This window comes from Penicillium taxi, assembly GCF_028828555.1.
Source record: "Penicillium taxi strain IBT 34144 chromosome Unknown utg000003l_segment0_segment0, whole genome shotgun sequence".
In the NCBI taxonomy this organism is placed as follows: domain Eukaryota; kingdom Fungi; phylum Ascomycota; class Eurotiomycetes; order Eurotiales; family Aspergillaceae; genus Penicillium; species Penicillium taxi.
In genome coordinates this window covers 1,250,270-1,278,224 of record NW_026643205.1, presented here as the reverse complement: position 1 = coordinate 1,278,224, position 27,955 = coordinate 1,250,270, and the positions used below count along the sequence as shown (strand labels likewise).

Here is a 27,955-nt window from a genome sequence, read left to right as displayed (position 1 = left end):
TGTCCATGTAGTGAAATGGTCCAACTTGTGTGCCCATTTTGGTGTCTCCTTTCTTCCATATCATCGCTTTCCATCTTCCCATTTTCCAATCATCATTGCCACTCAAAAGCCATCACTATAAAGTTTTCAGTGCCTTATCAGTACGCCATGCTCTCCAAAGCATGTGGCATTTTTGGCCTTTCTCTTGCTCTGGCTGCCCTGGCTCAGGGAATTGCAGTTCCTGTCAACACTGAGGAGTTGTTCGGAAAAAGCCCGGTAGACCATCTCAGCCCTACTCTCCCTAAGGATCCTGCTCTGGGTCTTGTGTGTGTGAATAATACAGGTTGCTACTGGGGCCATATCTGCGTCGAAGGCGCGTGTATCAAGGCTTGCAATGTTGACATGGACTGCCATCACACACAGCGCTGCAACCATACCAAGGGCAATGGCAAGACTGGCAAGTGTTGGTGGAAGTACAATTCTCTTCATAAAGGCCAGGAGTGCCGAGCATTTGGTGACAAATGCTGGCAAAATAAGCAATGCTGCTCGGGCACTTGCGATAAGTGGGTTGGTCATTGCAAGAAACAGAGGATGCGTTTGCAATCTGACTTCAACTCTACTGAGCCTATGGGTGATGATGATTCTACTAGCTAGAACCAATTAGTGTTGTGTTTTTTTAGGGAATGTCTTGCTCTTGTTATTTCCCATCGATTCTCACCCTGGGTCCGCAGGTCTATAGCTAGTTCAAAAAATTGCGTTCTACGTCAATAGATCAAACTCTTTTTTCAATGTAGGTTAATTTTGACCTCTCCAATAAACCCCCAGGGCTCTTCTACCTACTAGTGAAAGTAACATCTACGAAGTTATCACGTACTACCTAAATATGGATATGGAGCCGGTGGGGCACGTGGTGGGGCTCTTAAGCTACTACACAGTAGTTTTTTTCTAGTTAATCCTAACGTCACCTTCACCTACGTGGTCCGCATCTCACCAAGGATCCATGGAATACTATGTGTGACCATGAAAAACGGCATTCATATTTGCAAAAATCTGCAGAAGATGGCTCCAAAGCAAGAATCTCGAAAAAAGCGCCTGCCCCTGACACATTTTCTCTGTCTGCCTCTGGTGAACACGACATCAATCCCACAGCTCGAAGCATCTATCACGGCTTTTAGAGCAGCCTATCCACCAGTACGGGTTGTAGATCTGCCGAAGTACTCAGAAGAATCAGGGAATGGCCATACTTCCCACCCAGTTATCCCTGTAGGGGCAGTGCGTCCGCTAGGAACGCTCCATCTGACATTGGGAGTCATGAGTCTTCCGACGAAGGAGCGATTAGAAGAGGCCCTTGCCTTTTTCGAATCGATTGATATAGCAAAGATCATGCACGAGGTAAAACCTGTCGCTTCCCAGCCTCAAGATAAATTCGACACTCCATTACATCCAGTTCAGTCAGGATATTTTTCGGTACCGAGCAAATCCGGACAATCCGGACAATCCATCCTTAACACGGATCAACCATTCATCGTGAATCTAGAGTCTCTACATGCCCTACCTCGAGCAGAAGCCGCAACTGTTTTATATGCTTCTCCATCTGATCCTACAGAGCGTCTTTACCCATTTTGTGTAATGCTCCGGGATAAATTCATCAAAGCAGGCTTTCTACAGGAAGAAATGGCTCAGAAACCAAATTCTCATTCTCGAAAGCCAGAACCGCGCCCTTTACTTCTTCATGCTACTCTTATAAACACAATATATGTCCGACAACCAAAAAATCACCAAAATTCCACTCAAAGGGGTAAAAGACCAAAGCGTATTGAAATTGATGCTCGAGATCTCCTAGAGCGTTACCAGAATTATTACATAGACGAGCAAAGGACGAAGCCTCGTATGGATACTACGACCTCCATTGAGCCTGAGAATAAGGGATCCTCCACTGAGAACACAATATCCGAACCTCAATTTCCTTTTTTGTGGGCGAGGGAAATTTCACTTGAATCAATTTCCATATGCGAAATGGGGGCGAAGAAGCTCCCTAAAGTTGACAGTCGTGGCAATCCCCAGACATTAAATGCACGGCTGGGTGAGAAGTACACACTTGTCGCACAGCGAAGCTTATATTTTAAGCAAAGGCCTTTATACTGATGTCTTTCAATGGCTTTTAATGGAGAATAGTCCGAGCAGTGCGAGAATGATAGTTATTGAATGACCATTCGACAATTGCTAACTGGCGAGCCATAAATATCCTAAAAGTAATTTCAAAAAAAAAGAAATGACCTTGGGAAGCCTAGAATGCACATATCAAATGGCCACCAATCGCTAGTTCTCCTCTCTCAAAAACAGGGACTCACTACCTAGGCAGAGATCGCAACCTTGCCCTCAACATATGCTTCTCCATAACCATCCATTTCTTTATCACGTTCAAGCGTTCATCAAGATCCTCCAAAGGATGATTTAGGCGGCCTAAAAAAAGACAGTTTCCAAGTCTGCGGCAGACGAAACTATGGGCTCTGCCGCAGCGACACAATCCTCCCGGCTATTCTTTTCTTCGGAAGGGTCGGCTTGCCAGATCGCGATAGAAAAAGTGCTGGGTTCTGCTTCTTCGGGGGAGGTGGCTTTCAAGTCTGTAATAGACGAAGTGCTCGGGTCTACTGCGGCGACTGTGTCGGACAAATATGCAACAATGGGGCTTTTCTTCTTCAATTCATGAATCCACCATCCTTCATGGGCGGGGAGAATGTTGCCATCTGTATCGGTCATAGGAAGTGGCTGTTTCCCATCATCACGGTTTTCCCACTCCTTTCCAGTCTTGAGTTTGTAAAAGTCCCTGAATGTAGTAATAGCCAGAGAAATGTCGCTTTTGCGAGGAGCCAATATTTCCACAGCTGAAATACCCTTGCGGTTGTACTTAGCATAGCATGAGTAGGTGCGATTTTTCAAGGAATTGCATTCAAAGACCTAATCGGTGTTGGAAAAGATGCTCAGAGGGAGGTTTGTTATTTCACTTACTGCCAATGTAAACTTTTCACGGTAGTTTGGCTTCTCCATTAGCCTAACAATATCTACGGACCAGATGTGGTTGCCTGAGTCGATGTAAATCACATTTGCTATCAAATTTGGTCAGTAAACTCGGACTTGGGAATGAGACCTGCCTCCAAGGCTGGAAGAGATTAGCTCACCAGCACGAGAAGACTTGGTTCTCTTGCGGGGAAATGGATCCACTTTATTTAATATAAAGATTAGATAACTGGCCAAGTAGATTTCAGAAAGGAGAAAATGCGCACTTACCCAGAAGGTTTTTGACAACTCGAGATCCGACAACTTTCTTCAGCAGCTCCGTTTCCGGGTCTTTCTTGAATCGCTCTTTGGCATTATCTCTGGCTTTCTTTCTGATAATAGCTTCCCAGAGAAAAGGCTTTGCAGCCTTAGGTCGGTGGTTTTTCGAACCAAGGGACTCCAAAAGCCAATCGTAGGAAACAATATTGATTGTTCCAATATTTTTGGCCTCCTCAACTAGAGACACCAATATCATCAGTTTGGGCTCATTTAAGCTTCCAAAGAGGCTAGCTAATGGGTCCTTTCTATGTATTGTACCTTTTGTTCCTTTCTCCAAATATGCCTGTTCAGTAGCAATGAGATGGGTGGTATTGGAGGTGATTTTGCTATCAAAAGCTCCACCATTGGCCCGAACCCACTTTTCGACTTTCTCACTTTCTTTAAATTTGCCGACTGAACTCACAACGATCCCCTTGAATAGATCCATCTTGGGAAATGACAAATATCAATTGGGAAGAGCGTTGGTATGAAATTTGGATTGTGAAGTGATGTTTGAGTGACGGTAAGAACTGATAAGAAAGGGAGAAGGATGAAAAGGAGTCTTGGAAGGATTGTGTTGCAACTATGAAGATGAATTGATCTACTTAGCAGCAGTTCATGTGTTCAAATTGTATATTGTATGGATGAAGAAAAATGAACTTAAAAAGTTCGAATCAACCCTGCTCGGAGATTCGATTGGTAGAAAGGAAGTTGTAGGAGGGATGATGTAGGAAGAGTGTATGAAGGAAGCTGAAAGGATTGAGATGAATAGGAAAATTTCTAATAAAGAGCAAAGAACCCTGGAAGTGAACAGCAGGGTTGTATGGTTGTACGGTATGAAGTGAGAAGTCACGCTGGAGTAAGATGAAAGTGAGACTAAATGAAAGACCTACCGATGCAGATTATTAGCTACTATACCTGGCTCCAAGCTATGCTTATAGAACTTCTTCAACTGCTGTAGGAAGTCATTTGATTGAAATTAATGATGAATGATGATTTTCATATTTTGAAAGTCAACAGAAGTGTACCTCCTCTCAAGACATATACCCTTTGCAACCCGCCTATTGCCCTTTTCCATGCAGATTTATATACATTGTTTGCGACTTTTACGATCTCATTTGAAGCAATACTCATGGAAAGCGCTTGGTCGACCATTCTCAGAATGTAACGAACCCTCAAATTGGAATACGGGTGTAGTTAGCGCAGAATTCTGTGATACAGGGTTCGGTTTTGATGACTACATAGCAGAGCATGAAAATATCTTAACTTAGAAGAGAACTTGACAGAGTCAGTTGAACGTTCCTCGGATTCAGGCCCCAAATATTGATGCTTCAAGTAAGGCTTTGCGAAATGGTACATGGAAATGTTGCAGTGAGGCAATCATGCGCTCTGGCTCACTTTTGATTGCAAGCCAAGCCTTGGACACATTGGTATATGTGCTAAGGTGCGCTTGGAAATCTGACCAGTCTCAGGCAAACTTTGCCCATGATGGCCATCACCTTCATCGTCCTCCATGCTTTCCCAATCTCGGGTTGACATTTGCGGTATATATAGTAACACCTAGGTGGTTCATTAGAGGCTAAGAGAACAGGGAAGTGAAACCTTGGAAGTCAAAGTTAAAGTGAGGTTAGAGTTAAAGTAAAGACTTGAAGAAATAACAGGTGATCTCTAGTTCAGAGATATCGGAGGAAGATACCCAAGCCCCGAGGTGCGAGACCTGTAGCTTGATGAATCCCTACCTAGGTAGGTACTTCCAAGGTTGAGAAGGGGTTGTACTGTAGCAAATTTAGGGCTCTAGACAGAAGGAAAGGTTTTTCATGATTTCTGCTCATATTGCCCAATAAACCGTTGTAAATTCACTATGAAGTCAATATTATATGCGAGACAGTGAGAGAGAAATAATTTTCTATTAATTGTGGCAAGAAGTTGCTTCCAATGCTAAATTGTCGACGAAAAAAGGAACTCCAGATCCCAAGCCAGCTTGAGCTCATCAAAACCCCAGATGCTCTCAGATATGCATTAGTAGAGTACAGGTCATACCATATGACACCAGTAGCCAGTTTAGTTAATAATATAGACCATTTCACCTCAATCGGCTCATCATAGTCTCCATACCTCTCTCAACCGACAATTCAGCAGCCTTGCCTTTCACTGCACTAATCATACTACGCTCAAAGTCATCGCGAGTGCGCAGCACAGCCTCAACCCAAGACAGCTGCAGATCCCAGTACTCCTCCTTGAATGACTCGTAGACATTGACAAGGCCCGGACCCTTCTCCGCTTCTAGAAGCTGAACAAGCCAGTTCACTAAGCGCCACTTCTGTTTGATGGTGCCCTCGAAGGAATCTTCGAATCTTTGGAAAAAGGCAAACACGGTGAGGACATCGTCTTTGAATTTTTCTGTGTAGGGGTCGGCATTGCGGCGGAATTTGACTCCCTTGTTGCGGACCGATGCTAAGTACCGTACTAGTAGTTCGTCTGAAAGCTCTTCCACGAGGATATCGATGAGGGAGGGGTGTAGGACTGGGGTGTAGTCTGCCATATAATCTTCAAAAGTAGAAGTGATGCGCTTCACAGCATATTCACTGTACCATTTCACTGTGAACAGATCTGGAATGACAGTGATGAGATCCACATGGAAGATAACGGCCACAAACTGCGCCAGACAGTGCGTGCTCAAGTCGACATAGCCATCACGCAGTGCATCCAACTCGGCCATTGCCCTTGTTGCCATGTATTTGGGTGTGACCAGCTGCTCAAGATCACGCTTGAATTTGGTCAGGTAGCCCAATTGGCCTGTCTCCTCGTTGTCGTCGATACAGGCAATCTGGTCATTAGCTACACCAATCAACCAGTCCTGCAGCAACTGCACTCCTTCGGCTTGATCGATACCAGGGATCTTGACCTTGTCACACTCCTCGTCTATTAGAGTCTGCCATGCGCTCTGTCGGCTCTTCAGTGCCCGGAACATGGCATCGATGACACCTTCCACGACATCGGCCCTTTCAGACGCCCCTGCGGCAAGAAGCTGCTCGTGGAGCATGCGCCACATATCTGCCAGCATCTTTGTGCGGAAATGACCTTCTCCGTTGGTATCCAGAGCATCTGCTTGACGTTCCACAAGACCTTTCTTGTCTGTTTCGAAAATACGATCCATCCATTCTTCCACCGCGTTGACAATAACACTTTGCCATTGTCGCACTAATTCCGGCTCGCGATCATCGAGAAGGTTAGGTTGAAGATTCGCCGGTGTCCAGCCCAGCTTCTTCATTTTCTTATAATACTTCTCGCTCCAATTAATGATCTTGAGCAGATTATCAGCAGGAATCTCAGGGTCGTCGATCATGCCAACAAGGAAGTCGTGCATCATGCGGTGATAAATATCGGTATACGACTTGTAAATCTTCCACTTCTTTGGAACAAGGTTCTGCATTCCTTTTTGCACAGTGAAGAGATCGTTAAAGTACCATCGGAAACTCTTTTCCAACAGGTCAGGATCGCCAAGAAATTCGTCCTTCGTGTTGTCGAACTGACTTTGGGCGTAGAATTCAATTGCCTGGAAGAACTTCTCCTTGTATCCACGAACGGTCTTCGGGCCAATATTCATTGACTTGAAACGACTCGCTAGATCTTTATGGTCCTTCTGGGCTACCTGCAGAGCCCGAACGGTATCATCGTTCTTCTCCTCATTCAGGACTACCACTGCCAGTCGGACAACCATACTCTTATTATCTTCTTGAACAAGTGGAATCAAATTCATGCAGGCTGTACCAAGGTGGTCATCGAACCAATCAATCACAGCATCCAGGTTTTGGAAGTACTCTGTCAGCGTCTCCTCGGCACTGGGATCGTTCGCCTTGCGAATCTGATCCATTGCTTCGTCGCGGAAGTCTCGTAGCCGAGAAATGTTCATATGCGCCTTGAGTAGGTTTGGCTGATTCTCAAGGTCATCGTCGTCTTCCCTGAGTAAATTCTCCACTTCCTCCAGATCACCACTGAAGTTTTCGAGTCCTTTCTTCATCATCAACGTAGCATGAAAGTGTCGCTGAATCCTAGCCAGCTTATCTATTTGTGCAAAGTCTCCCACGCTAGCCTGCGACTCGGCACATAGCTTGTCGATCCCTTGCAATTCATCCTTGGTCTTTGCAACTTGTCTTTGCCCTTCTGTCAAAATGCCGATACTACGCTGTACTGCCTCAAGTTGTTCGCGGAGTCCCTCTCGAAGCCGGGAGTCGACAGCGGCCTTCTTGCGCTGGTATTCAGTCTTGAGACCGTTGATCTTGTCCAGGTCCTCGGGGTGACGCAGAATATCCTCCAATTTTGGTATGGAGAAAGTGCCATCGGCATTTGAAGTTTTTGCCATAGTTGCGGATAAGCGTCTGGGTTAAATCGATAAGGAGAGGAACGGTAGTCAATGGTCGAAATGGCACCCCAGTCCCGCTCGACCGTTAGATGCGCGATCGAGTCGACAGCAAGCCTGCGTTAATGTTTTCAAAACCAGAACTGTATATGGATTGCACAATAAATCTTCAAGCAAAGCAATGTATAGGTACTAAGTGCATTCAATGCTTTCCACCAGGTTTACTTCCAAAGCTGTAGACACCTCAAGCAAGTGTAAACCCCCCAGTTCCTGGCAGAATACTCCACGTGATTTACCGCCCAATTTTTGCGAGCCGCGAATCCGAATAGAATCATTCGAGGCTCATTTGACCCTAGAGGTATATCCTGCTGCTTACGCTTTCGGTGCTGTGCCAATTCCACTCCAACCCCCTCCATCAACAATCTGTGATTCAGCGACTCGCTCCTGCAAACCCAGCTATACACATTTTCCACAATCCAACAGAACAACTCCTTCAAATTCTCTATAACACCACGGGATAACGACGACCTTCAGTTCCAATCTATCTACCAAAATCAATCATACCCGCCAACATGAGCTACTTCCGCATCACCCTCATGCGCTCGGCTATCGGTCTGCCCCGCCGCTCATCAGACGTCCTCAAGGCTCTCGGCCTCAGGAAGCGTATGGCTACGGTCTTCCACCGCGTTTCTCCGTCCGTCGCTGGCCAGATCATGAAAGTTAAGGAGATTGTCCATGTTGAGGAGGTGGATCGTGCTCTCACTAAGCAGGAGGTGCACTTCCAGCGCAAGCCTGACCCTGGCTATTACATTGAGAAGCGCAGCGTCGAGGAGCGGAGCGAATTGAGCCAACAATAAGCTGGCTATTGGCTTCAAGGAATAATTGAATTGAACCTCTTCTCTGAGACATATCATGTCTTGATTGATATGGGCTCTCGGACCCTTGTCTACTTGAAGTGTTCAATGGACTGTTGAGATTTCTTTTACTTTTTTTATCGTTGATTTATCTTGCATGGAGCGGGCTTCTTTTAATGTCAATGTATTCTACTTCTTGTCCGATTTCCCCCACGCTGACTACTGTACTATACGGGGCGCAGAATCAAAAAAAAAAAAAAAAATTACTCAAAGAATATGTACTATATGAATTAAAGAGAGACGCCATTCGCTTTTTTGTGTCCATTATGTACGGGACAGATGGATCAGGCGACTATGAATATACTGTAAACGCTGTAGTGACCCAATGAATTAAGACCGGCTCCTAAGAAAATGTTGGCTGGACTTACACAAAGAGTGGATATTGATATTGATAGTGGAGAAGAAAAAATCACTGTGTAGGAAGAGGAACACCTATCCAGTGGATCATGCTTTGTATAGAGTGTCAAGGAAGCCTTCGGCCAAGCGACTGACAATGCTCTTATCAGGGATGCTACCAGCGATGCCGTAGAGAGCGGAGGTGTCACCACGCTTCAAGATGTATGCCTTTCCTTGTTTGCGACGCTCCTCAGCCTTCTCAAGCTCCTTCTCGATAACCGCAACAACGTCCGTGATAAGCTGGTCGACGGCCTTGGCAGTGGGAATGGTAAAGGCGCAGTGCAGGGCTGGTGGAGACTGCAAAGCATTGAGATGCCAGCCCTTGGCGGATAGGTCATCGGCAATGTCGTAGGTATCAATGGCACCGTTCTTGCTACGGAAAGCCACCACACTGACTATCGGCTTACCCACAACCTCCATGTGAAGAGCGATCAATGGGTGCTCTCGAACAGCACTCTCGAATTTACGTGCAGCATTAATAATCTCTGTGCAGCTGTTTATATAGCCGACCTCGCCAACGCTCATTAAGCTAGCCCAGCAACCGGCGATCAAGGCACCGGGACGCGAACCAGCCACGGAGGGTGAGGCGTACACGCCACCGGACCAGTCTGGGTAGATGAAGTACTGATAGCTTCGGTATACTTTGTTGCGGTAAAGCAGGACAGAGTTGCCCTTGGGTGCGAATCCATACTTGTGAGTGTCCACGCTAATACTAGTAACACCAGGTTGACGGAAATCGAAACCACCTTCTTCTTCATAGGGAGATGGGAAGCCGGCCTTCTTGAGAAGTGCAATCACAAAGGATCCTAAGCAGCAATCCACGTGGAGGGGAATCTTATACTTGGTTGCAAGGCGCGATAACGCGGGGATATCATCCACGATACCGTGAGGGAAATTGGGTGCCGATCCTACAAGCAGAATAGTGTTTGGATTGATCAGACGACGCACAGTGTGAACGTCAACTTTAAATTCGGGCTCAGGGCAAGGAACACGGTGCAGCTTAATCTTGAAGTAGTTGCAGGCCTTGATGAATGCTGCGTGGGCAGTATCTGGGATGATCCTATGAATTATCAGTCACTGCATTTCAATTTATGGGGATAGAATCTCACATTTCTGGCTCGGTTATGCCTCGCTCCAGGAATCCCTTTTGTCGGGCGGCCAAACAGGCCATAAGAATGGATTCAGTGCCGCCGCTGGTAGTGACACCAGCGCCGTCGCTGGGGGAGTTGAACAGGCCCAAAACCTTTATGAAATGTTAGCAAAACACATTCAAAATTTCCGATAGCTTCTTTGTGACAGAAAGAGCAGACATCTTACCATTGCGACTACCTCAGCCTCCATTTTCCGAACTCCAGGGAAAACATCCGGGTGGATAGGATTAGCGACACCAAATTGGCCAAAAGCCTCAGCCTGAAGCTTCAAAAGATCCTCTCCTCCATGATAAACTGCACCACTAACTCGACCATCCTCCCAACGGGTATGTTTCAAGCCAGCCAGTTTTGTAAGTTCGGCGCGGATCTGCTCTGGAGTCCATCCTTCCTTTGGAAGGGCAAGATACCGACTCACATCCGGACCACTTAGCACAAGCTTATTTTCGAGGCCCTCAAGAGCGGTCGAGACCTGTTTATCAACTTGTCCACGAACACCGGGGGCGCGCAAGAAGACGGAGTAACAGAAGAGACGAATGGCGCTGTAAATGTTACGAACGCTTCCGATGATACCGTAGCCGCGGAGGGAGTAGAAGGTCTTGCGGGTATAGCGAATAATGAAGAGTAAAAATACGATGTTGCGGATGCTGTAAGGGTGCCTTGGTTAGTGATTGCGATCGTCTGCGCGGGGAATCGGCCCATTGCCTCTTGCGTCACTGACAGGTCCAGATTGTTTAGGGAAGCGAGGTGTGCGCTGGAGACTCTACTGTATCCCATAAGCTTGCTCTGCAGGCCAACTGAAAGTCTCGAGAGACTCATGGTGTGTAAGCTAGGGTTAGCGAAGTAAGGTGATCATGAAGGAAGGCGAGTGCTAAGGTAAAGTCGGAATCCGCGGGTCCAGCCGAGGCTCCACTTCAGTTACTCTCGTTATCAATTTGATCTTAACTCACCAAGCATTACATACGTCACATAAATTACACTTTTATTTCAGATCCTCTCTAAGTATGTAACTACTCTGTACTGTACAAAACATGTTGAAAATTATTCTAGTTTTGGTTTATTGTTCTGCAGCCTGATTGGCCAATGCGCTTTATATACAGCATAGACAATCCTCCTCGAGCACCCCAGTGATGCTCTTTTGAAGTCTCAGTAATCACTTTTGAAAACCCCGGGTAAAAATATGGAAAAAAAAAAAAAAAACATAAGAAAAAAGTCCCAGACGCATAAATCACATCAAAATCATCAGACATTCCACAGCAATATTGAGAGCGAGAGGGGGCTGCCCCTGCACAGTATCATCGAAAGCGGGAAGAATCTGGATAAAAATCGCACGCTATTGAAACATGGAAATGGCGAGTGAGCTTTAAATGGCAACGCCGGCGGCGGCGGCCTCGGCCAACTCCTTCTCCTTGGCAGCGAACTGGATCTGCTCCTCAGCAGTCAGGTCCATCAAGGGCTTGTTCTCACCAAGCTTGAGGTTGCGGTGGTAGGCACGGATGATGCTGTCAGCGTCATCAACGGCGATAGGACGAATATCAGCCAAAGCCTTGACCTTAGCAGTGCACTCCTTGTATTCGGCATCGGTCATCTCAAGCTTGAGCTGCTGGGCACGAGACTTGATAGCGTTCCAGCCAGTCAGACGTGAGGCGAAGTGCACGTAGCGGGTCATGCCGAAATCAGCCGGGTTGATGATCTCGTATGTGCTGGGGTTGTTGAGGATAGCCTTGGCGTGGATACCGGCCTTGTGGGTGAAAGCACAGAAACCTGTGATGTAGTTGTTGAAGGGAATGTTAACCTCGACGGCCTCGGCGACAAGATCTTCAATATCCTTGAGCTTCTCAAGCTTATACTTGCTCTTAACGTAGTCGCGGTCGGCAACCATCATACGGGCCATCAGGCCACCGAGAGGGGTGATACCGTTACGCTCACCAATACCCAAAACTGAGGTATCAATGTGAGTGGCACCAGCCTCAAGGGCACAGTAGGCGTTGGCAATGGCGCAGCCAGTATCGTCGTGGAAGTGAGTCTCGATATCACAGCCGACAACACCACGCAGCACGCGAACGAGCTCATAGACCTGGCGAGGTGAAGCACAACCGACAGTGTCGGCAATACCAACACGGTTCACGCCGACCTTGTCAACAGCCGAGTAGATAGAGAGCAGGTCAACAAGGTCTGAGCGGAAGGAATCCTCAGATGAGAAACGGACCTCAATGCCCTTGGACTTGACGAACTCGATGACTTCAATGGCAGTGTTCTTGATGTAGGTCATATCCTTGCCGTGGGAGTGCTCACGGAGGTATGAGGAGGTGCCAATAACGACATCACTATGAAAAATTAGTAACCAAGTATGACCAATATCCTCATGAAACGGAAACTCACACTCCATCAACACCAGTCTCAACAGCAATGCGGGCATCGTCCATGTGGCAACGAATGTGAGTAAGAATCTATATCATCATTAGCATAGTAACCGAATTCGCCACCCCAACACCAGACATACCTTAGCCTTCAGTCCAAGCTTGCAGATAGCCTCACAGTCAGCACGAGACTGCTCGGAAGCGCAGGGGCTAGTCAGTTCAATCTATCTCGGCCAGTCTTGTCAGTAATTAAATTCCTGGTAAGTTAGCTATTCACTGCAGATGACTCACGTAGTCAACACCGAAGTCATCGAGGGCCTTGGCGATCTCGATCTTCTTCTCAGTATCAAAGAAGGCGTTGGCGAACTGCTCGCCCTCACGCAGAGTGCTCTCAATAATCTTAAAGCGGGAGACATTGCTCAGGAAATCGGTCACGCCCACATTGTGGCCGTAAGGGTTGCGGGAGGCGGAAGGGTGAGGGTTCTGGCGGGTCTCGATGCCAGTGAAGCCGGGGTGGTCGCCGTCTGTGATCGTTAGTTATACGTCCTGAAACAATATATAGCAGAGCTGAATACATACTAGCACCATTGGCGTGTCCATTGGACTCAGTCATTGTGGATAGAGTTTTATAGAGTGGAGGGGTAAAGGGTAGTGAGGGGGGAGAACTTGGGAGTAATTAGGACTTCTTGGAAGTGAAGACAATAGTTGATTGACTTTGTGTGTTTCTCAAGTATTTATTTTAGAAAGGAAGAAAGTAAGAGTCATAAATGTCAAGTGGAGTGGGCGGTGTACTTTCCCATCTGTTAATCATTTGGCAAAAAAAAAAAAAAAATTGGGGGAAAATTTCGACGTTTAGGGATTCGAAAGTGGAGTTGACCGGATTTTCTCATAGGAAGCCGATATCGGTCTAGCGGGACCCCTGATAGCCACAGAGATCTTATATAAAACAAATCAGATACTAATCAACAATGAGCTGTTCTGAGTTTATAGAATAAAGATGGAGTATTGATTCCAACGTCCTAAGTCTTAATCAGAATCACAGGCTGCCCTGCCTATACCTGTAAAGTAACCTGTTGTGGTAAGCCCGGATGAGTGTCGTCATTTTACGCCCCACTCAAGATCTAGGTTCTGCTTACTATCACAATCTAGCCCTAACTACTAAGCCTTTATTATTAAGTAGATAGAGCGAGATCATCGGGGTCAAGACGTCTCACAGTCTTAATAATGTAGTAGCTATGATGAGAACCCCTGCTGTTGGAATCTTATCAGGGTACTTTATGGACTTTGGCTTGGGAGAATGTCCAGTTCACGTTTTCTTTTTCATTTATTTTTTCACCGGAACTCATCAACAGTCATCTTTTTTTTCCTTTTCTTTATACCACTAGACAGTTATGGTCGAAGCCTTTCGGTTCGAAGGCTTGATCAATACGGTGATGAAAATCAAGCATGATCAGGCTGTTTAGTTCCATCTATTACCAAGATATCTAGTGTGTATCGATCCAACATTACCGTTAGGTACGATCAGCTTCATCCGGGTGTCATTGTTAAAAGTCTTTCTGGGTTGTCACGTTCTCTTAATAGACATTACCTAGGTACATATGTGAATATACGATAAATATACCGTGGCTGGATACAACCTTAAAAAACGCCACGGTGCCTAGGTACATGTCCAAGATCTCAAAGATCAGGTTGTAAGAGCGGTTTCCAAAGTTAAGATATAGAAACAGCTTTTCATGAACCTCAAGATGATTCCAAGGTTGGAGATACCGGGGAACTATCCACCCGGGACCAGGTATATTCATATACCATGTAAGAATGTCTTCCAACCGAAATGAGGACTGCAAACACAGCTAAAATACTGATCGAGAACCAACCCTAGGTAGTTCAGAGAAATAAGTATTCGATCTACTACCTAGGTCTTAGGTGTCATTGTGAATTACTAAGTTTGAGCATGAATTATTTATGGAGTAGGAAATAATGATCTCAATTTTATGGATTTACTTATCTCTGAACTAGGGCTGAGTAGAAGATACCGGATCGTTGGACTTCGAACTTCAGAACTTCTAAGTCTTGAATCCATATCACTGAGTTTCCACTATTCCCCAGGGCTACCCCAAGTTTTCAGGTAAACTTTACAATAGAATTCTTTGTATTACAGGTTTCTACGTATTGATAAAGAATATATTGATCTATCAAGATTTTCTTAAATTACTATCATTTTATAGCAACTAACCTTGGAAGTTTTTTGGATCTAGATACTGAACTAATATTTGGCGGTATCCAAACCCCCTACCTAAGTAATTCTCTGCTAAGGTTGGTATATGATGGGCAAAAGTCAAGTGGAACCTTGGGGGATCACTCAAACGACGAGGTTGCTAATTGATGAATCCCTCGGATGTCATACTTAAGGGCCAATTTTCAAAATCTGTTGTAGACACAAGAATGGAAGTAGATGACTACTGAGTTGTTCTAGCGAGCTCTTCTCACATCTTCAATACACACCGTCCAACACTATTTTGCATATAAAAACATCATCCTAAAAGAAAGGGGACAACATATGATTGAATGATAAATAACTCAAATTAAAGTAGCATATGCAAAAAATCATCCCGGTACTTTTATAATGAGACCAAAAACCAAGAGATTGAGTTGTAGATCTCATGCTAACGTAATCTGAAATGGTGTATTCCCCGCGTGTGAATCTCGGAGCTTTGATTGGGTGAAGGAGCTCAGGCCATCATCCCGGCTTACTTGGCCTGTTCATTTGGAACTTAACTCTGTTATCCCCCGGAGTGCCGCAATCAATCTGCTTATTGATAAAGGTAAGTTATCTGATCCTTTGAGCCTATGCTCTCACAAGAATCTGTATACTTTCATAATCCTTCCATTCTTACCCTCTTTCACTCTGTCCCGAACTAATAGATGCGTCACAGTCAAGATGCGTCTCACATCACTTGTAGCTTTCCTTCCTGCTCTGGCCCTGGCCCAGGAACAGGTTCCCCTGGCCGATCGTGTCCAGGGTTGGTTCAACAAGGCCAAGTCATATGTGCCTGCTGCTGCCCCAGCTGATCCCGTCGTCAAGGTGGCTGAGAAACTGTCCGAGACCCGTGTCACAGATGTCACTCTGAACAACTGGGAATCTGTCCTTGCCCCTGGACCCGAGGACAGAGACTTGCTTGTCTTCATCACTGGAGGCAATAATACCTGCTTCAATCGCTGTGAACACGCCACCAACGCGTTTAAAGTGAGTACCACGCCACTTCCTGTTGAGGCCAAGAAATCCATGTCTAATGTATACATATAGGAATCGACTCTCCTGTTCTCCGCTGATGCCACGTCCCCCGAACTTGCTCTGCTGGATTGCGAGAGTGAGCGCGTTCTCTGTGCTGCCTGGGCCTGTGGCGCTCCTTCCGCCTACTACTTCCAGATCCCCAAGGTCCAGCCTGAGGGTGAGGAGCGCCCGCTCACCCCATTGCACGTCGTCTATATGAACTCCACCACCGTCACCCCCGAGGAGCTGTACCAGATCCACTCCAAGAAGACATTCCAGCAGTCTCCCGCCTACGAGGGTATCATGCACCCTATCGACGGTGTTTTCGCCAAGTACAAGGTGGCTATTCCTATCGGCTATGCCATTTGGGCTACTGGCGCCATCCCCAGCTGGGCCTTCATGATCTTCATCAGCATGTTCAGCCGCACCTTTATGTAAGTTAAATTTATCTATTCTGTTGAGCCAGGTTACTGATCTTATACTCTAGGGGTCGTCGCATGACAAATGTTCAGGGATCTGGTAACGCTCGCACTGCCCCCGCAGGCAGCGCAAACTAGAGTGCTATCCGGAAATATTCGGCTTTTTTTTGGACTGTACATAGTTAGCTGGTTCTGATTGGTCAGGTTCAATCCATTGGCTTAGCTTGTTCTCTTTCCAAGTTTGTTTATTTGGATATGTGTGTGAAAAAGCCGCTGTGTATTAACTATACTATTCAGCTCACCTGTGTTAAAGTTTTAATCAAGAACACGAAGCCGATGCATCATTGAATATGAGTGTAGACCTTCAGTGGAAGTAGTAGTGAGAGTCGCAACTTGGAACCTACAGGGCTTTTTTGGAGGTGTCCCCAGTTGGAAGAGAGAATGGACGACAAGCTCCCAATATGAAAGATTATATCCATGGATATCTAGGGTAAATAACGTTGGAAAAAACCTTGCAGTGCTATGCTATTTTCCAATAATGAGTGTAAAGAGATTCAGTCTGAAAAAAGAGCTGTGAGATATATGGGTGAATCAAGGACTGCAGGCCTATCTTTGAAAGTCGAGACATCAATTGAGGTGGGTAGAAGGCGTTCTTTTGCAGTTCGTGGGTATGAACCGTGGAAAGAATATGTAATCAACTCGGCAGCTCCGCACATGCACTAAATATTCTTTCAGCACTAATCGACTCTTACGACCTCAATATCTTCCACAACCTCTGCTCTAAAATCAAAATGTCGGCTCCTGTCTCGCATAGTATACCCCCAACAACCACTGCCTACGTGATCGCGACTGCAATTCTTGCCGGCGTGACAGGGTATTTCATCGGCCAAGGTGCTTCACTGAACTTATTCAAAGAAAAACCCGAAGATGGCTACGATGTGAAGGTCCACAAGGACACATCGGAGGACGAAGAGGACTCAGACGAGTACGACAGCGATGAATATGAGGGTAATGGCGAGGAGCTGGCCAGCCTCAAGGACAGCGGCGAAGAAGTGAAATTGGTTCTGGTCGTCCGAACAGATCTAGGCATGACCAAAGGTATGTGCTTCAAACAGATTCTTCAAATTCTCTCTAATCTCTAATCTCATTTAGGCAAAATCGCTGCCCAAGCTTCCCATGCTACACTCGCCTGCTACAAATACTTCCTTGCGCACTCGCCCGACTCCCCCATTCTTCAGCGCTGGGAGCGGAACGGCCAGGCAAAGATCGCGCTACAAACTAAGTCGGAGGATGACTTGCTCACAATGCAAGCTATGGCTATGAGCTTGGGACTATGTGCGCGCGTTATTCAGGACGCGGGACGGACGCAAATTGCTAGCGGGAGCCGAACAGTACTTGGAATTTTGGGACCGAAGAGTGTTGTTGATGGGGTGACTGGACATTTGAAGTTACTGTAGAACTGATTTTTACTCCTGTAATAGACAATAATGATCATGATATTGACGACAGATTATGCAAGCAGAGTCTTCAGGAGCAGATTCCTGAGGTCAGATGCGAGAGCAGAGCCTCTTCCAAGAATCTTCAATCTCTTGAGATCACTCAAATCGTTAAGCTCATTCAAGCTCTTCGAAAAAGCCCTACGTGAATTAGTTACAAGCCATGTAGTTTCCAGGCTTGAGTCTACATTCAAAAACTAGTACAAAAGGATGTTGGCAAGTCATGGTTTTTCCCCAACCTCATGCGCCAACGGCATCGGTGAAGGGATCAGGAATATGACGCCATCTACATCCGGGACTCAAGCCGAGCTCACCAGAGGGAGCTCAAGACCCAAGCCACTCCCGGCGCAGACATTTAATATGAGACCCGTCGACTGGATACCGTAAGTGCCATACATTTAGAAGTATGGCTCCGTATAACGTCGAGCTGCCCAGCGCTCAACCGTAACACAGGGAAACCAGCAAGCTGGAATCTCCGTGGACAGGAGTTCTGGACACGGATCTGTGGTTGTGTAGAGAAAAGAAAAAGAGAAAGCGACGGAAGGGCCTTTTTATTTATGGCGGGCGGTGGGCCGCTAAGATTTTATCACGCTAGCCTAATTGGGATAAGCAAATGTCAGGTGACTAGCCGCGATTAATGACGGAGATTCACTTCGTGAAGCATTTACCATCTCTCTTCCCTTCACACGTTTTTTGTTTGTTGTTTTTATCTCAATTTTTTTTCACACTATTTCAATTATGGCAGACTCCGCCTCCATTGAGGAGGCCAATAAGATTCGAGCCAGTCTCGGCCTTCCAGCACTCGGCGTCCCCGGCGCAAACCCGACGTTTAAAGATGAAGGCGAATCCGAAGGTGAAGAACAGGCGAGCACTGTTGATACCCGCCAAGCCCAGAGCTATGACAACTGGGAAAAACACCAAGAGGAACAAAATGCCAAGCGCCGCCGAGACGAGAAGGCTGCCGCCATCAAGAAAGCACGCATCATCGCCCAGCGAAATGTGAAACTGGAAGGTCCCACACTGGGCGAGGACGACGGTGGCGATCTCGATACGAAGGCATGGCTCATGCAGGCGAATAAGCGACAGAAGAAAATCGAAAAAGAGCGCGCGCGCAAACTTGCCGAGGAAATGGCAGAACGAGAGCGTCTTGAGGCTATCGAATACACTTCTCTCGATCTGGCTGGTGTCAAAGTTGGACATACTCTCGGCTCTCTCGAAGACGGGGAGGATCATATCCTTACTCTCAGGGATGCCGGAGTGAACGAGGATGCAGAAGACGAGCTTCAGGATATTCACTTGGTTGACCAAGAAAGAACCAAGGAGCTGAACGAGATACGGAAACGCAAGGCTGTCTACAATCCTAATGACGAGCAGGAAGGCATTCTCCAGCAATATGACGAGGAGATTGACGGCAAAAAGCGAAAGAGATTTACGCTCGATGGAAAAGGATCGACCGCCGAACAACGTGAAGCCAAGCGACAAGAGATTTCGGAGAAGTTAAAAAGAGAAGTTATCAGCCTCGACTTTCAACCTGATGCTCCAATCTCCGACTACATGGATATCTCCGAGATCAAAATCAAGAAACCTAAGAAAAAGAAGGCTAAGAGTACACGACAGCGACCTGTCAACGACGAAGACATTTCGCCCGCTGATAATACGCCGATTGCGGATAATGGATCTATGGACATTGACTCGACAAACGGAATCACAACTCTGGCACCCCGCAAGTCAATTGATCACAATACCTCCTTTGTGGATGACGACGACCTTCAAGCGTTACTTGCGGTCCAGCGACGTGCTGCATTCAAGAAGCGCAAGAAGATGCGTCCGGAAAACGTTGCCAACCAGCTGCGTGAAGAAGAATCTCAGACTCCCATGGAAACGGATACTCCTCAGGATGATGAAGAAGAACCTGGTTTGATCCTCGACGAGACGAAAGAGTTCCTTGGCAATCTTTCTACCGACCTGATTAAACAAAAGGAGCGAGATAGCCGTCCAGTTAAAATTCCTGCTCCTCAATCTGATGAGGGTTCAATGGCGCTGGACGAGGCACCCACTGTGGTAATTACTGAGGATATTGACATGGATCGACCCGATGACCAAGAGGATAACGACAGCGAGGAATTCAACAATCAAACTGGGATTACCGGTACTGGAATGGAGGAACCTAGTTTGGACGTGGGTATCGGAGCTACTCTTAACCTGCTACGCCAGCGTGGTGTTGTGAAGTCAGACGCCAGCGCGCAAAACGCACTTGAACGCGATCGTGCGCGCTTCGTCGTCGAGAGAATCCGTCGCGAAACCGAATTTGCAAACCGGGCCAAAATCCAGCGCGAGAAAGACCGTCAATCTGGCAAACTCGACAACATGTCTGCCCGCGAGCGTGAAGAACACACGTCCCGGGAGAGTAAGCAGCGTGAACAGATGGAAGCTCGCCAAACGGCCGAACTCTTTGATCGTGAGTATAAGCCCAATGTGCAACTCAAGTATGTCGATGAATTCGGTCGCCATATGAACCAGAAGGAGGCGTTCAAGGAACTGAGCCACCAGTTCCACGGCGCAGGAAGTGGCAATATGAAGACAGAGAAGCGTCTCAAGAAGATCGAGCAGGAACGAAAGCGCGAGGCCAAGTCTGTTTTTGATCCCGTCTCTCTGAGCACTGAGGCTGCCCGCAAGAAGGGCCAGGCTGGTGTCCGATTGCAGTGATGGGAGAAGCCATCGATAGTTAATTGCCAATATCTAATATCCAAACTCCATCTCTATTACTGAGAAATGACAACATTATGATTACCTTTATCTCTTCTACGGTCTAGCTTCATTGGCAAAATCACCAACGATCAATCTGAACTATTCATACGATTGTGTATGGCATGACACAATAGGGTAATTCCTTTCCCGTAATTAACCGATATCAAAAGTCCATAAGAAGTGGAACCTGCGTCAACCCTGTTATCACAATCTAAATATACTACTTAGTAGTTAATCCTAATCTTCTCTTACCCCAACTGTGAGTGAGGGGAAAGAGTGGAGAAATACGTTTAGATTTAAATAACTCACCGGGAAAAGGATTCCGCTTTGGAAAGTTGAGAGTTGAAGTATACGGAATAGCAACGAATTATAGAGAGTGATGAATTATTATCCAATTAGCCGATGGAATCAGACTACTTTCATGTCCGTAACACTCCGTAACGAAATAAATCATCCCTTCTCAGGATGATCTTACGAGCAAAACGGCTAAGGAAAAAAAAAAGAAAACAGTCCAGCCCTTGGGCAATTCTCGTCAGGCTCGGAGGTACCCGGTACCTCCAATCATAAGGTTCCCCACACCAATGACGAGGTACTCAGTACCGTTTTACATGACTCAGGCAAAACAATACGGCATCTCCGATCTTTTTTCTCATTCTCCTCCTTCACTTCCCACCCTCAAATACCTTGGTCTTCCCTTCGTGTCAATTCAATTTGATACTTCTCTCTACTCTCAACATGCTTTCCACTCTACGAGTCGCTAGCCGTTCGGCTGCTGTTCGCGAGGCTAACCTGCGCACTGTGGTTATTGCTAGACATGCTTCCGCCTGGTCCAAGGTTCCCCAAGGTCCTCCTGTAAGCCTCACAAGCTTCCTTTTGAAGCATGCGAAGTCTCGATTGAGGAGACCAATTTTTTTTGAGATGAATACTGACGTGTTTTGCTCAATAGGATGCAATTCTCGGTATCACCGAGGCTTTCAAGGCCGACTCCTTCAAGGAGAAGATCAACCTGGGTGTTGGTGCCTACCGTGAGTAACACTAAAATTACATAAAAAAAAAACACAAGCAGAAGCTGCTCTTGTAAGTGCGCAAATGCTAATTGATGCGTAGGCGACGACCAGGGCAAGCCCTACGTTCTGCCCTCTGTCCGCACCGCCGAGGACAAGGTCGTTGCATCGCGCGTCGACAAGGAATACGCCGGCATCACCGGTATCCCAGCCTTCACTAGTGCCGCCGCTGAGCTCGCCTACGGCAGTGACTCCTCCGCCATCAAAGACGACCGTCTCGTCATTACACAAACCATCTCCGGTACCGGCGCCCTCAGAATCGGTGGAGCTTTCCTCCAGCGCTTCTACCCCGGCGCGAAGAAGGTCTACCTACCCAACCCCAGCTGGGCCAACCACGCCGCCGTCTTCAAGGACTCCGGCCTCGAGGTCGAGAAGTACAGTTACTACAACAAGGACACCATTGGCCTTGACTTTGAGGGTCTGATTGCCGATATTAAGGCTGCTCCCAACAACAGCATCATCCTGCTCCACGCTTGCGCTCACAACCCTACCGGTGTTGACCCCACCGAGGCTCAATGGCGCCAGATCAGCGATGTCATGAAGGAGAAGGAGCACTTCGCCTTCTTCGACATGGCCTACCAGGGCTTTGCCAGTGGTAACGCCGACAAGGATGCCTTTGCTCCCCGCCACTTCGTCAAGGAGGGCCACAACATTGCCCTGTGCCAGAGTTTCGCTAAGAACATGGTGAGTTTTGGTCATGTAGTTTTGCATTTCGTTTCATAGCTAACATTTGACAAGGGTCTCTACGGTGAGCGTGTTGGCGCTTTCTCCCTCGTCTGCGAGTCGACCGAGGAGAAGAAGCGCGTCGAGTCTCAGATCAAGATTCTCATCCGTCCTTTCTACTCTAACCCTCCCGTTCACGGTGCCCGCATCGCTTCCACCATCATGAACGACCCCAAGCTGAACGAGCAGTGGCTCGGTGAGGTCAAGGGTATGGCTGATCGCATCATCGAGATGCGCGCCCTGCTCCGTAAGAACCTCGAGCAGCTTGGCAGCAAGCACGACTGGTCCCACATTACCAGCCAGGTAAGATGAATAATCCTCCATTTCGGATCCCTTTACTGACATGTCATATAGATCGGCATGTTCGCCTACACTGGTTTGAAACCCGAGCAGATGGATGCCCTCGCCACTGAGGTAAGCTAAACCCATTATGTCTTGTGATCACAGTCATTAATAACCTTTCTAGCACTCCGTCTATGCTACCAAGGACGGTCGTATCTCCGTCGCTGGTATCACCTCCGGCAACGTCACCCGACTCGCCGAGTCGATCTTCAAGATCACCGGCTAAATCCCATCGCATCTATTCGAATATCAAAAGTAGACGATAGAAAAAGAGAGAGAGAGAGAGAGAGAGAGAAGAAGGGATAGACATAAAAAGACCAAAAACCAAGAATGGGGAAAATGTCATGTCATGTTACTGACTGGAGGGTAATCGCCCATCTAAATCAGGGCAAACAAAAAGCAAAATAAAAACAAAAGATAACCATTTTGTTTTTTTTGCCCCCTGTACTGATATCTAATGTCTCTGTGTTGTTCTATTTAGCATCAGCTTTGTCCATATTCTATCTCAATGGAGTATTTCTGTTTTGCCTTTTTTCTACGGTTTTCGCTTCGCCTCTAGATTCATCAGGTTCGCTTCGATATGCCCATTCCAGCCTTCTTTTAGTATTTTAGTCCACGTAATATTACCGTATAGAACAATACCAGTACCGAGCCACGTGCTTACTAAAAGATCACAAGACCAAACACGAGACTTTGCTGATCCGGGGTAAAAAAAACAAAGATCATCACTATAAACTCTCCATACTTGACGAAAGTAAAAATTTGGATCTACGCATATATTTGGACAAGGATATTTGATATTCTGCAAGTTATATTTTTAGGCCTCTTATTGACCAAATAAAACATGTGTTAAGGAAAGGGGATATCGAAAATTTGCTGTGATAAGAATGCTGGGGGAATTTTTTTTTTCTGTATGTAACAAATCAACTGAGGGATGTGCATGGTATCTTTTTTTTTTTTGTTTCATGGGTAAATTGAGTAATATCATGTTAGGAAGAACATAGGAAAATGATAAAAATGATAAAAGTCATAAAGAATAAAACGCCGGGCTGAAGTGGGTAATAGTGTAAATGTAAGTCATTTCTCGCCATGTGGAAATATAAGATGCGACTCGTGGTCGTCATGCAGATAAACGATAAGAAAAAAAAAACAAGGGAACAGAGTAGTAAAGTTAGGAGAGAATGCCTTCTCGAAGTCGTTGATCTTCAGCCCAGATTTCCTCTTTCATGGTCTGCAGACGCTTGCGCTGCTTCTGCAGTCGGTCCAAGTCCGCTTGGGATGGATTGGCCTGTGCTGCGAGGACTTCATGCAGGGACTGGTATCTGGCATAATTTTTCTTGAAGGTTTGCGACTTGTCGCGCAGTTGCTGTCGCAGGAGCTCGTGGCTCATGGGTGGAGAAGCACTGCCCGTGCTGCCTCCGCTCGAGGCACTGATGGCTCGACGTCGCTTGTGCTCGAGGTTTGCGGTCGTGCGTGCGGCTGGCTGTGCCAGACGTTCGGGTTCCGCCTTGCGCTTCAAGGGATTTGTAGCAGGCGCAGACTTGGCGATGCCATTGGTCTTTACTGCAGGCTTTTGAGAGCGAGCAACAGCAGTCGTAGTTGGTTTACTAGATCGAGAGAGTTGCGCAATAAGAGGAGAGGATGACGAGGAGCTTGACAGATTGGTGCTGTCAGAGCGATTGCGGCCTTGGACATCAGATGAGTTGGTTGGCGGAGAAGACCCGAGCGGAGAAGGCTTCTGTGGAGAGTTTGATAGGCGAGAAGGAGGTCGCTTGGAAGCTGCCTTTACAGGTTGGGACGATTCCAGCTTGGGATTCGGTGCCTCTGACTTGGGAGACTTGAATGAATCACGGGCAAGAGGTTTGGGAAGCGGCTGGCTCTTGGTAGGACTCTTCTGGGCTGTAGCCGAGGCCGGGGCCTTCTTAGGTGGTGCGGGCTTAAGATCTTCCTTTGAACGCTGCGATGGAGCGGGCGCAGCACCAAGCATATCATCATCGTCATCAGAGTCAAGCACAAATTCTGCAGACTTGATCTTGCTCTCCGTCTTGGCCGGAGGCTTTCTTTCAGTCTTTTTCGTAACGCGGCCTGCCAACGTACTATTGGTGGTAGGCTTGCTCTTCGTAGGTCGCTTGGCCGGCTCCTTCTCCAGTCGTGTCTTCGGCGCCGCATTTGACCGGGGTGTAGCGGTGTTTGATTTCGTCGCAGTAACACCAGAGCCCGGAGCCCGCTCGATATCATGACCGGCATCATCTTCGACACCGTCGAGTTGCATTCGTGATGCGGCAGCTTTCTTGATCGGCCCGTTGCTCAGGTTCAGTCGAGATAGGCACTTGCCCTTGCCTCGTTCCTCCTTGGGAAGCAACATTTGCCAGAGTTTATCAGTGCGAGAGATTCGCATCCGATCAAAGGCCGAGACAGCATTCTCAATTGCTTGTTGGCGATCCTCTTGGTTCGGATAAGGGAATTTCCAAACGTCAAGGTCTTTGTAGCTCTTATCTTTCAGGTCGAACTTCTCACGGTTCAATCGGTTCTCTGAGCCGAGCTTCTGAGCCAGGCTCGCGCAATCCTCAATTGAGGAACAAGTTTGGCGGGAGAGGAATTTGGTTGAAACGGCACGAACGGCGAGCAGGTGAATAAAAGGCATCTTCAGAGCCTCGAGACGAGCATTGGACTTTGTTTGGGAGGCGGGAGCCGATGTTGGAGGAATTGGTGAGCGGGAGGCCCCTAGAGTTGGACTTGCATTGAGAGATCGATTGGCGGAAGCTCGAAGTACTCGTTCCCTTTCCAGGTCCGCCTTTGTTTTTGGAGCGCGGGCTTTATTCCCGCGAAGACCCTTGAACTCGTCTGGGTGGTGCATTATGGTGGTTTTCTTCGCATCTTTGCCCCTCTCGAAAGCACTCAAGCTCTCCTTGAGGCTTTCTTCCAGCGTAGCCAGGGCCTGGTCTGTGGCTGCAGTTGCCTTCTTGGCCTTTTCCACTTCCAGACTGTGGCTCATCACACCGGTGAAGTAGAGGGATTTCTTATCAGTCGAAAGGTGGTAGATCTCGGATCGGTGAGTTTCGGGGTAGGCGTGGAAGGATTGGGATTTGCCAGCGTAATGGAGAGACGGGTGTTTTCCTAGGCGGACACGAGCAGGTTCGTCATTTCGTAGAGTCAGAATGAGTTCGTCGAGAGTACTCTGAACCAAATTGAGCCGCATGATTTGGGCCGGTTTGGTGGAAGCGTCCCCGGGCTGTTCTCCGGTACGGAGAAACAGCCCAGTGTCAGGAATCTCTATACCATCCATCTTAATGAGAAGAGGTGTGGAAGAGAGATTGGAAGGGGAGGTTCGAGGTTGTGTTCAGGGTCGGACGGCAGCGTCAGAGCTGCAGGTCAGGCGGCCAACTGCTTGGAATGAGGCAGCACCATCCATCAAATCCGCACCAGATTCAAGCCAGAGAATGGCAGGGGGGTACCCTCAAATTGAAGTAGAGCAGAGTAGAGAGTAAAGTGAGTAGGGGTGGGAATAGGAAAGTGAAGAGGAGACAAGGCGAAGTGGAGAGTGGGGAGAGTAGCTGACGGGCGTGTATTGTACGGAAATACAGAAAATACAGAGACCGGAGTACAGAAGTAAATTACAGGGGATTTCCTATTCTGTTTTTTATTTATTTGATTTATCTTGATTCTTAGCGAATCAATTGAATTCCAATTCCACTCAGTTGGCCCTCTCAGATTATTAAATCTCATACTGATTTCAAGAGCTGGTGTCTATAAAAAGAAAAAAAGCGCTTTGTTCTATTATAATAGGAGTGTAGGAACAGAAAGAGAGAATAGAAACGGAGACTATAATTATTGTTAAATATTAATCTTTTTTTATGTCTTTTTAGTTTCTCATCCAGCTTTTCCCCTCTTTATGTTATTTTTTGCTCTTTTCTCATTTCTATTTCCCTTTCCTCCGAATTCAATCCGATAAGTTCTACAACGCTGTACTCCCTCGTACTGATCCTAGAACCCAGAATCTTAGTAGTATCTATACCTATACCGATTATAGCTATTAGTACCTGTCACGACAAAACGGCTCCCAAATAAAAATGGGTCTCTTGTTATATCCTATTCTACTTCTGATAATTACGGGTGCGGCCGGGATAAAAGAATCAAAAGTGGTATGTCCCATAATTGACGATCACCCGCATTCACTGAGGAATGCTATACCCCTCGATGGCAAATCGGCATCAAAATCAGTACGAAGTACTCATAGCTACTTCATTTCAGGAGTGTATAATAATATAAGCTAGTTATTCGTTGCCTAGTCAATGGGGGCCGAACTCGGACGAAATACTCCGTAGAAGTATTAATTGAAATAGAGATAGGAAATAGTTAATGCATCTCCAAGTGTACGAAGTAGTCCCCGTTACACGGACTCTCATGTCGTCACTCTACTTTGTACTCCGTTCTTGCGTCCGAATCCACTGACCTTGATTCGATCACGTTTCTCTACTCTCTTTCCCTATTCCTCGTTTAGGATAATACATTTATGTATTAAAATGTCTTCACTTCGTCTTTCCCAATTTGAGCTTGTAATCCGATTTCCGAGAAGGGGCATGTCCGTGGATCCCCTTGCTGCAAAGCCCGTACTGTAAGCCATAGTTAGTCTATAGTCTGAGCCTGAGACAGGGGAACCACGATTAGAGAGTAACTAGTTACTAGGCTGTGAAGATCTTAGAGATCGACTCACTATTTCTAATCCTATTTCTATTTCTATTCTAGTCAGATTCTATTTTCTTCAAGTCGTTCTCCGAAGAGTCTCCGTGTTTCAGCTTCAACTTCCTTGATGACCTGTTATTAGATTACTTCTTTCCAAGGTCCTTCTCCTGACCCACCTTTCACTAAACACTTGGACCATTGGGCATTCTGTGCAATCAAGGTTGGCTTGTTGAATTGGAAGACAATCCACTGTGTCACCGCTGAAAAAGGGTCTATCCCCGACACGACCCACCATGAAACACTGGCGAATGAGCTAGGACACCGCATTCTGTGCCCTGAGACCTAGATTCTGTTTAGACCATCATTGCCACTTATCCTTCGTCTCCTGGGCACAACCCAGGAGGCAATAATTTAGTTCACGTGATACACCCAGATCTATAAGGATTGGAAGGATTACGAGATCGGCGGCTCTTGCTGAAGTTTGTCTTGAACCCACATCACATTTTGATCTCGATGAATGACTGCAGGTGGCTGAGAGAATCTCGAGGCTGTACGAAGTACCTAGGTACCTACCTAGGTACCTAGGTAGTAGTTGCAGGCGCTTCTAAGATCTATTGAGAACCGATCACATACCATTTGTATACAATGACTTTACCAATTCATTGACTGGACTAATTATATCTGTTCCAGTCCGAATGAACATGGATCTAGCTGATCTAGATTTACTACGATTCATT

The 27,955-nt window shown here is 46.8% G+C and overlaps 12 protein-coding genes across 12 annotated transcripts; 7 read left to right on the top strand and 5 right to left on the bottom strand.

The window, feature by feature from the left end:
• Positions 1 to 147: 147 nt before the first annotated feature.
• On the top strand, positions 148 to 633 carry N7495_003948 (uncharacterized protein; the record flags this gene model as incomplete). The annotated part of the gene is made up of 1 exon (XM_057206599.1): positions 148 to 633. The coding sequence occupies one exon, from the start codon at positions 148 to 150 to the stop codon at positions 631 to 633; it is 486 nt and encodes a 161-aa protein (XP_057064279.1).
• Positions 634 to 1,038: 405 nt separating this feature from the next.
• On the top strand, positions 1,039 to 2,124 carry N7495_003947 (uncharacterized protein; the record flags this gene model as incomplete). The annotated part of the gene is made up of 1 exon (XM_057206598.1): positions 1,039 to 2,124. The coding sequence occupies one exon, from the start codon at positions 1,039 to 1,041 to the stop codon at positions 2,122 to 2,124; it is 1,086 nt and encodes a 361-aa protein (XP_057064278.1).
• Positions 2,125 to 2,442: 318 nt separating this feature from the next.
• N7495_003946 (BRCT domain protein) lies at positions 2,443 to 3,742 on the bottom strand (the record flags this gene model as incomplete). The annotated part of the gene is made up of 4 exons (XM_057206597.1): positions 2,443 to 2,937; positions 2,989 to 3,086; positions 3,268 to 3,492; positions 3,574 to 3,742. 4 exons carry the CDS (start codon positions 3,740 to 3,742, stop codon positions 2,443 to 2,445), a joined length of 987 nt encoding a protein of 328 aa, XP_057064277.1.
• Positions 3,743 to 5,377: 1,635 nt separating this feature from the next.
• Positions 5,378 to 7,657, bottom strand: N7495_003945 (SNARE-binding exocyst subunit SEC6; the record flags this gene model as incomplete). Its single annotated transcript, XM_057206596.1, has 1 exon — positions 5,378 to 7,657. One exon carries the CDS (start codon positions 7,655 to 7,657, stop codon positions 5,378 to 5,380), a length of 2,280 nt encoding a protein of 759 aa, XP_057064276.1.
• A 569-nt stretch (positions 7,658 to 8,226) lies between these two features.
• Positions 8,227 to 8,511, top strand: N7495_003944 (mitochondrial 54S ribosomal protein uL30m; the record flags this gene model as incomplete). The annotated part of the gene is made up of 1 exon (XM_057206595.1): positions 8,227 to 8,511. One exon carries the CDS (start codon positions 8,227 to 8,229, stop codon positions 8,509 to 8,511), a length of 285 nt encoding a protein of 94 aa, XP_057064275.1.
• A 501-nt stretch (positions 8,512 to 9,012) lies between these two features.
• N7495_003943 (sphinganine-1-phosphate aldolase DPL1) lies at positions 9,013 to 10,931 on the bottom strand (the record flags this gene model as incomplete). Its single annotated transcript, XM_057206594.1, has 4 exons — positions 9,013 to 10,024; positions 10,074 to 10,207; positions 10,282 to 10,759; positions 10,834 to 10,931. 4 exons carry the CDS (start codon positions 10,929 to 10,931, stop codon positions 9,013 to 9,015), a joined length of 1,722 nt encoding a protein of 573 aa, XP_057064274.1.
• Positions 10,932 to 11,475: 544 nt separating this feature from the next.
• hcsA (homocitrate synthase) lies at positions 11,476 to 13,085 on the bottom strand (the record flags this gene model as incomplete). The annotated part of the gene is made up of 5 exons (XM_057206593.1): positions 11,476 to 12,439; positions 12,495 to 12,562; positions 12,616 to 12,696; positions 12,764 to 12,996; positions 13,052 to 13,085. The coding sequence occupies 5 exons, from the start codon at positions 13,083 to 13,085 to the stop codon at positions 11,476 to 11,478; spliced, it is 1,380 nt and encodes a 459-aa protein (XP_057064273.1).
• A 2,325-nt stretch (positions 13,086 to 15,410) lies between these two features.
• N7495_003941 (uncharacterized protein) lies at positions 15,411 to 16,300 on the top strand (the record flags this gene model as incomplete). The annotated part of the gene is made up of 3 exons (XM_057206592.1): positions 15,411 to 15,716; positions 15,777 to 16,177; positions 16,231 to 16,300. 3 exons carry the CDS (start codon positions 15,411 to 15,413, stop codon positions 16,298 to 16,300), a joined length of 777 nt encoding a protein of 258 aa, XP_057064272.1.
• Positions 16,301 to 16,953: 653 nt separating this feature from the next.
• On the top strand, positions 16,954 to 17,619 carry N7495_003940 (aminoacyl-tRNA hydrolase PTH2; the record flags this gene model as incomplete). Its single annotated transcript, XM_057206591.1, has 2 exons — positions 16,954 to 17,260; positions 17,315 to 17,619. 2 exons carry the CDS (start codon positions 16,954 to 16,956, stop codon positions 17,617 to 17,619), a joined length of 612 nt encoding a protein of 203 aa, XP_057064271.1.
• A 777-nt stretch (positions 17,620 to 18,396) lies between these two features.
• On the top strand, positions 18,397 to 20,364 carry N7495_003939 (U4/U6-U5 snRNP complex subunit SNU66; the record flags this gene model as incomplete). Its single annotated transcript, XM_057206590.1, has 1 exon — positions 18,397 to 20,364. The coding sequence occupies one exon, from the start codon at positions 18,397 to 18,399 to the stop codon at positions 20,362 to 20,364; it is 1,968 nt and encodes a 655-aa protein (XP_057064270.1).
• Positions 20,365 to 21,141: 777 nt separating this feature from the next.
• N7495_003938 (uncharacterized protein) lies at positions 21,142 to 22,761 on the top strand (the record flags this gene model as incomplete). Its single annotated transcript, XM_057206589.1, has 6 exons — positions 21,142 to 21,258; positions 21,353 to 21,431; positions 21,514 to 22,154; positions 22,209 to 22,496; positions 22,548 to 22,607; positions 22,660 to 22,761. The coding sequence occupies 6 exons, from the start codon at positions 21,142 to 21,144 to the stop codon at positions 22,759 to 22,761; spliced, it is 1,287 nt and encodes a 428-aa protein (XP_057064269.1).
• A 945-nt stretch (positions 22,762 to 23,706) lies between these two features.
• Positions 23,707 to 25,821, bottom strand: N7495_003937 (uncharacterized protein; the record flags this gene model as incomplete). Its single annotated transcript, XM_057206588.1, has 1 exon — positions 23,707 to 25,821. The coding sequence occupies one exon, from the start codon at positions 25,819 to 25,821 to the stop codon at positions 23,707 to 23,709; it is 2,115 nt and encodes a 704-aa protein (XP_057064268.1).
• Between the last annotated feature and the right edge of the window lie 2,134 nt (positions 25,822 to 27,955).